Source organism: Electrophorus electricus, chromosome 7 (genome assembly GCF_013358815.1).
Source record: "Electrophorus electricus isolate fEleEle1 chromosome 7, fEleEle1.pri, whole genome shotgun sequence".
Lineage (NCBI taxonomy): Eukaryota > Metazoa > Chordata > Actinopteri > Gymnotiformes > Gymnotidae > Electrophorus > Electrophorus electricus.
In genome coordinates this window covers 27,481,882-27,490,200 of record NC_049541.1, presented here as the reverse complement: position 1 = coordinate 27,490,200, position 8,319 = coordinate 27,481,882, and the positions used below count along the sequence as shown (strand labels likewise).

Sequence of the window (8,319 nt, the reverse complement as noted above, 5' to 3'; positions counted from 1 at the left end):
ACACTCGTATACAGAGCGATCTACACATCATTATGACAACAGGAAGCACCGTAACCTTGGTGATAGCACCATGCACTGCCTGCTCTGCCTGATGAGCTACACCATGCGCCCGTTGTATGTTGTCATAGTAACACAGACGGAATTCAGAAGATGGTTTGGCAATGGGCAAACAAGGCCAGGAGATCAAGAGAACACAAACTGCTCCAGTCTCTGATGGAGGAATGTCTTGATTGGCTGTTCTTCTACAAATCAGCTCCGTGCTTGACAAATCAGGGGTCTGCGTTAGACAGCCTGTACAAGATGAGGCAGTCAGCACTCTCCTCCGGTGCCTTCATCTGGTCTGCGTGTTTCAGCCTTCATCCTCATCCTCATCCTCTGGTGCTATCACACGACATGGGGATTCAGTTCAGCCGAGAGAATAGAGGGTTGGAACAAATGGTGCTTAAGTAGGACACACATGGGAAACACATAAATGACACGTACAGACACTGTTATTATACAGGAGTACGTGCACATGAAAGCTATTTGTAGAATGGGATACACACACACGCATATACATACACACACACACACACACACACACACACACACACACACACACACACACACACACACACACACTCACAAGGGGACAGCATGATTTCAGTAGGGATAACATCTTTCCCAGGAGGAAAATGTCGACCACGGTCATGAGAGGAAGAGGAGTTGGGAATTTGGTGGAGGAAGGATGGCGTTCCCTCATTCTCTTTATCAAGCAAATCCATCAGACTGATAGCATGTTAATCTCTTAGTCCAGCATATAGAGAATGTATGAATGCAGCTGGATTTGGTATCAGAGGGTTAACGGAAATTTCCCTGATCATACAACCCTGAGGTTTTGCCCCACAAGTCGTGGACCTGCCCCACTCATCCAATCCCTAGGGCTGACGTCTTAGCTACTAATGACTGAAACAATACCAGTAAACCCCACGGTACTGAAAAAACTCTACGATTCTGCCTGAGTATCGAGGCACCTATTCGCACAAAAGAGAGAGAGACCACAACCCTTTTCGACCTCTCTGACGGTTATTTGAACAGACGTCTGTCCCATGGCCTGCCGCTGTGATCGCTGACGTGACTGAGACACGAGCCAGAATCAGCCCTCGCACCGCGTGACCTGTGACCGTTGAGTGCCTCACGCAGGCTCACTCCGACTCCGCCTTCTCGCCCAGTAACCTGGGACGTGTGGTCTTTGGCACTGGAGGGGTACAGGGGAAGTTTAGGTTCTGGGTTTAATTTGAAATTCCTCCCATGTTTTACAGTAATAACACAAGAATTTATCATGAAAGAGTCATTTATAGCGTCACAAAGGACAGGAGGAATCATCGAGTAATGTTCTCACAAACTACTGCAAGAAAAGCAGCAGGAATAAAGTGAGTTTTTTATGCGAGGTTTGTATGTGAGGTTTATACGCGAAGCTCTGTCACAGCCCAAAGAGACGCGATTCAGAGAGGATCCTTCACTCTTAGTTGGATTCCATCTGCACCAAACATGTTTTGCTCTTGTGAGAATTAGACAGCGTGAGAACAGAGTTAGCAGACCACAAAAGTAACACTAACGTTATCAAACTATTTGATCTCACTGCAAACTCTCTTGCCTTTACAGTAAACCTAAAACTGAGCTGCGTGTGTGTGCTCGTGTGTGCGTGCATGCATGCGTGGGAGGTCAGGCTGGGGTACTGGTGTATTGATCTCTGTCTGCATATATCAGTCACTACGAAACCTCAGCAGGGACTGTGACCGTCCTGTTGCGTGCTACACGGCTAAGCTGCCGTGTAACTGCCATGCCCGTGTGTGTGTGTTAGAGGAGGACACACACAGCGTGGTCTCATTATCTCAGGAAAGTTAATCTGAAGACAATCCAGCATGTCCCAGCCATCCAGCAAACAGAAAGTCCGTAGAAAAAGGGAGCGGTGTTGTCCTGCACGGGATCCTGGATTATCCAGGGAACGCCATGGCTGATATGAGCAGTCAGACTTTTGAATATGGATTTAATACAGCAGGAGGGAGAAGGTGAGTGGGACAAGTGGCTCTCCTGTCATGTGGACAGACAGGACTAGTGTCCACGGGCAGGACTAGTGTCCACGGACAGGACTAGTGTCCACGGGCAGGACTAGTGTCCACGGACAGGACTAGTGTCCACGGACAGGACTAGTGTCCACGGGCAGGACTAGTGTCCACGGACAGGACTAGTGTCCACAGGCAGGACTAGTGTCCACGGGCAGGACTAGTGTCCACAGACAGGACTAGTGTCCACGGGCAGGACTAGTGTCCACAGACAGGACTAGTGTCCACGGGCAGGACTAGTGTCCACGGACAGGGACTAGTGTCCACGGGCAGGACTAGTGTCCACGGACAGGACTAGTGTCCACGGGCAGGACTAGTGTCCACAGACAGGACTAGTGTCCACAGGCAGGACTAGTGTCCACGGGCAGGGACTAGTGTCCACAGACAGGACTAGTGTCCACGGGCAGGACTAGTGTCCACAGACAGGACTAGTGTCCACGGGCAGGACTAGTGTCCACGGACAGGACTAGTGTCCACAGACAGGACTAGTGTCCACGGGCAGGACTAGTGTCCACGGACAGGACTAGTGTCCACGGGCAGGACTAGTGTCCACGGACAGGACTAGTGTCCACGGGCAGGACTAGTGTCCACGGACAGGACTAGTGTCCACGGACAGGACTAGTGTCCACGGACAGGACTAGTGTCCACAGGCAGGACTAGTGTCCACGGGCAGGACTAGTGTCCACGGACAGGACTAGTGTCCACGGGCAGGACTAGTGTCCACAGACAGGACTAGTGTCCACGGGCAGGACTAGTGTCCACGGGCAGGACTAGTGTCCACGGACAGGACTAGTGTCCACGGACAGGACTAGTGTCCACGGACAGGACTAGTGTCCACGGGCAGGACTAGTGTCCACAGACAGGACTAGTGTCCACGGGCAGGACTAGTGTCCACGGGCAGGACTAGTGTCCCAGACAGGACTAGTGTCCACGGGCAGGACTAGTGTCCACAGACAGGACTAGTGTCCACAGACAGGACTAGTGTCCACGGGCAGGGACTAGTGTCCACAGACAGGGACTAGTGTCCACAGACAGGACTAGTGTCCACGGGCCAGGACTAGTGTCCACGGGCAGGACTAGTGTCCACAGACAGGACTAGTGTCCACAGGCAGGACTAGTGTCCACGGGCAGGACTAGTGTCCACAGACAGGACTAGTGTCCACGGGCAGGACTAGTGTCCACGGGCAGGACTAGTGTCCACGGGGCAGGACTAGTGTCCACAGACAGGACTAGTGTCCACGGGGCAGACTAGTGTCCACAGACAGGACTAGTGTCCACGGGCAAGGACTAGTGTCCACGGACAGGACTAGTGTCCACAGACAGGACTAGTGTCCACGGGCAGGACTAGTGTCCACGGGCAGGACTAGTGTCCACAGACAGGACTAGTGTCCACGGGCAGGACTAGTGTCCACAGACAGGACTAGTGTCCACGGGCAGGACTAGTGTCCACAGACAGGACTAGTGTCCACAGACAGGACTAGTGTCCACGGGCAGGACTAGTGTCCACGGGCAGGACTAGTGTCCACGGGCAGGACTAGTGTCTGGGTTACTAAGGCGAGGTAACGTGTGAGGTAACACATGAGATAATGTGTGGGGTAACATGGGGTAACGTGTGACGTAACGTTGCATGTGAGGCAGCATGCTTCATTCCACCTCACATCTGTAATTTGAACACCAGGTTTCTCCTTTATATTCTCTACAGAAACACCACCACCGAGTCAAAGTTCCTCTGATCAACGTATACACACAGATTAGAAAGACACCGTCTTCTTCAGGAAAATGACACTTCCTCTGTAAAATAAACAAGTGCAGGATGTAATTCTGACAATCTTACGAAGTATTCAGCCTCAAAGCAAACTCACATCAACGGAGAGAAGGAGAATGTAATGGGTCTCATGGACATGAGGGTGGTTGCACGCAGTAGATGGCGTGACCTGGGCTGACCCTGCTGGGAATGCCGAGGAGCCACGTCTCGGCTTTGTTCGGAGAGAGATCCGTGGAAAATGGGGGACTGTTGATCATGCATGGACCGGAGAGATGGATGAGTAACAGCACAAAAAAACAGCACAAAAAAGTCCCGTAAAGTCACTCAAACACACCAGTGCACGACAAGCTCAGAGGGCTACAGTGCACGTGAGAGAAACAAACCAGTACCTCACCAGCACAGCTCTGGCTCCCCTCCCCCACACTCAATACACAACCCTAAATATAACCTCACCAAGGTCACCTCTGACCCCTCACCCTGACGCCTGGGCAGGCACAGACCTGAGCTGGAGGGAGCGGGTGCACAGAGGGGGAGTGGCACACACACACACACACACACACACACCCCTTCACTGGCACTCAGGGTCAGCACCCTGCACCTATACCGAGTTGCCAGATTGGGAAGAAAGCAAAGCCGAGTCAAGCGTGTGCGTGAAACTGGGCGCTGGCACAGGTACCACGCTTGGCAGGGCAACGTTCGTGGGCATTGTGGGATTACCACGATGGAAAAATGAATGGAACATACGAAGGACTTACTGTGAACACAGAGAGAGAGAGAGAGAGAGAGACTGGGGAAGAGAGGGGTGTAGTGAAAGAGTCAAACGGATAGACAAAGAGAGAGAGACAGTATATATATGTACGTATATACTATATACACTATATGCATGCAGTATTTTGTTGTTAATCTTTCTTGTTGTAGTACTTGTTGTATTGTTCTCATAACAGAGAGAGACAGAGAGACAGACCAAAGTAAACTTAGGCACAGAGACAGCGAGACATGGTTACAGGGAGACATGAAGACAGGGTTGCGGGTTCCAGGACCACAGGAGAAAAAGACGGAGGAAACCGAGCGTGTTTGGAAGTTGTTTACATGGCCGTAACTTTAGTGGCTCGGTGCCTTATGGCTGAATTCATATTCAGATCACATCTCCTGTTCACTCATAAAAATGTTGGGTTAGTGCAATCACTCACTCATGTATATGTGCTCAGTCTCTCTCTCACACACACACACACACTAAGGGAGGGCTTTGTCTTGTCTTTCACTGCTGATAGCGATCCAGACAGCAGATCCAGGGAATATTCCAGAACGCTCAAAGGCAAGCAGGATACTCGGATACATACAGACACTGGGAGCCCAGCAAAGAACAGGGGCAAATAAAGAGCACAGGCTCTCTCTTTCTCACACACACACACACACACACATCATGTTGACAGGCCTGGCCATGTCCAGGCTCTAGGTTGGCAGGAGGCCGTTCAGATTCCCACAAACAAGCAGCTCCGTGTGTGAGGAAGTGGAATCTGGCCTTCCCTACTGTCTCAGAGACGCTGTGGAGACACCAGCCTTCCCTACTGTCTCAGAGACGCTGTGGAGACACCAGCCTTCCCTACTGTCTCAGAGACGCTGTGGAGACACCAGCCTTCCCTACTGTCTCAGAGACACTGTGGAGACACCAGCCTTCCCAACTGTCTCAGAGACGCTGTGGAGACACCAGCCTTCCCAACTGTCTCAGACACTGTGGAGACTGCGGTGTTCCCTACTGTCTTGGAGACACTGTGGAGATCGTCTCAGAGACAGTAATGCTTCTATTTGATGGTGTTTATATTAATGAATTTTGGACACTGTTCTTGGTCCCTGCCTTGCTGTTTCTCTCTGAGCTGTTACTTGTCTCAGTCTGTACATCATGGCTTCTGAGAATTCTGATCTCCACAAACACGCCATATCAGACCGACTTCCACAAACACGCCATATCAGACCGACCTTTACAAACACGCCATATCAGACCGACCTCCACAAACACGCCATATCAGACCAACCTTTACAAACACACCATTGCACACTGATCCCAGTTAACACAAGGAAAAATGCTGAGCAGATGGAGAAAGGGACCTGTGGTGTTTTAACCAAACACTCGCGCACGCACACACACACTCTGGTGGCACAGTGACACTAATCTAATTAGCCTAAGGAGGCTTAACTACTCCCTGGCGGGAAGGTTTGCCGCTGGTGTGACCTTCTTGCGTAAATCGCCACAGGAGTCATACACCCAACGCTGCACACGCACAGATTGTAAGAAGGCTTCATGTTGTTCTATTTTCATTTGTGCTGAGCCATCCTGAATTCCACACTGCACCGGCCACCCCGTTTGGTGAGTTCACAGTGAGTCTGCATACGAGAACAGGGTGAGCTGAACTCATCCCACCCACGCACATACACTACACACACGGTGGGCCCACGTTACGCTCAGATACCAGTGAGACCTGGAAGGAGGACTCTGTCAGCTTTCTCCAGCTGTTTCTCCTATCGACACTCGACCGGGAGGAGTTCCTGATCACCGGCTCATTGAAGGGGGGGGGTCAGAGCCTCACAGAGAAGGTGAAACTGCAGGAGTTGTAAAACTCTTCCAGCGTGTTCCGTTCTGTCCTGGTAACACAGGGCGACCGCAATGCCTGAATGTGCCGTGGTTGTCGCAGTCGTGAAGAGAACAAACTCATTTTCATCTGTCCACAAGTTATCAACCAACCAACATGCCTTCAGCATCACACACTGAATCCTCACAAGCACCTGAATACATTTAACTTGGTGCAAAGACAGTTTACGAGGCGCAACGTGAACTAAAACCTTGTGCGAAGCGTGCAGCTCCGGAATTAAGCACGGCAGACGGCGGCGCGCACGGTCACGGCGTTACGACGCACTAATTGCATCCACATGCAGAGATGGCCAGCGCCAGCGGAAAGGAACTGAGGAATATATGGTGCTGTTCGCACAAACAGCGCCAGAACCTCCCGATCGGGAGGATGCAATGCGCAGCTACGAATTCCTACACGCCTCCGTCCCGCGCACCATTTTTGCGGGGTTGCTGCTACAGACGTCACTTTGCATCCCAAGCGGCAGGGTATTTCCCGCGGAAATTGCAGCTACAGCCCGTTATTTAGCGGTCTGTTTGGGAACAGGACAGAAAACGCATGAAGCATTTTTAAAAAATCCAGCTGGCTGATTCGAGTCACGCGCTCCCCGGACAGACCCGACACCCCAGCGCGCGCTGACACGCACGGCAGCTGAAGTCCGTGCAGGAATTGCTGCAAAACGGTAAACGAACGCGACATCGCATCTCTGCGGCACGTGAAATCAACCCGAACGGAACGCTGCGGCCGCGTGAATCGCGGTCGTGTTACCATGGGGAGGAGAGGGCTTTCTCCGTACGTCTGGGCGAGATGTCAAAGATGAACGACACGTTTAACGGGGAACGGGCACGGGAGGCGCTTACCGTGACCGTAGAGTTCCTCACGGCGTGTGACGCGCTGTGCCGGATCTCCGCGGCGCTTCCGGGCTTCAGGAGGTTTCTGGTGAATCTCCGGGTCGGTTCGGCCGCCATCACCTCATCTGCGCGCTCGGACAAACCACCTATGCTGCACAAACGAAATCTCGTGCTTTAACGACTACTGCTGCTACAGACAGCGACAGTGCGCGTGCCTCTCTCTCTCTCTCTCTCTCTCTCTCTCTCTCTCTCTCTCTCTCTCTCTCTCTCTCTATTCATATTCATGGAGATATTATCAGCAGCACAGGCGACCACTGTTATATATTATATTCCAGCAGCCTGGATTAAAACATGAAATGAAATCATATAAAATAAATAAATAAAACTGCAAACATTCGAGTCGTTTTATTTTATTTTATATAAACATAACTTCATATAAAAGAATGTTTCAAATAAATGGTTCAGACGTGAAATGGACCTGCGGAAAGTGTCCAGCTCTTCCATCTGAAACGTTTGGTCCTGCCCGCGTTCTGCTGCAGAGACTCGCTAAGACCAGTATTGTGGAAATTCATGAAAACAGGCAACAGTGCCTTTGAGTCAGCATAAATATTTTTCCAGTCCCCAAGGAGAAACGGCACTGCAAAAAGCGTAGTCTTACAGCGCCCCCTGGTGGTCAGTCTGAATAAGAGCCCATCCTTAGTCTCCGTTACTGGGACACTGTTACTGGTCACAGCTGAATCTAAAGGGTGACACCAGCTGCGCGTGGACACCGCCCCCTGTGTTTATTATCATCCCCGAGATTAGTCGGCAGATGTTGTTTGTAAATGTAATTTCCGTGTGTAGGCGCATGTTTTTTCCTGCGTCACTAGGCGGCACTCTGGCGCCCCCGTGCGGCTTCAGCAGCCTAGTGTGCACGTGCCAGGTCACCTGCCGCAGTGTAATGGTTAAATACGTATACGTATCAGATGTTTACA

General features: G+C 51.3%; 1 protein-coding gene across 1 annotated transcript in view; it reads right to left on the bottom strand.

Annotated features, from left to right (window-relative positions):
- dock10 (dedicator of cytokinesis 10) overlaps positions 1-7,739 on the bottom strand; it is a 73,345-nt gene extending 65,606 nt beyond the window's left edge. Inside the window, exon 1 of the mRNA XM_035527761.1 lies at positions 7,355-7,739. Coding sequence (XP_035383654.1) covers positions 7,355-7,462 — 108 coding nt within the window. The 5' untranslated portion in view covers positions 7,463-7,739. The remainder of the gene's footprint in view (positions 1-7,354) is intronic.
- Positions 7,740-8,319: the final 580 nt, after the last annotated feature.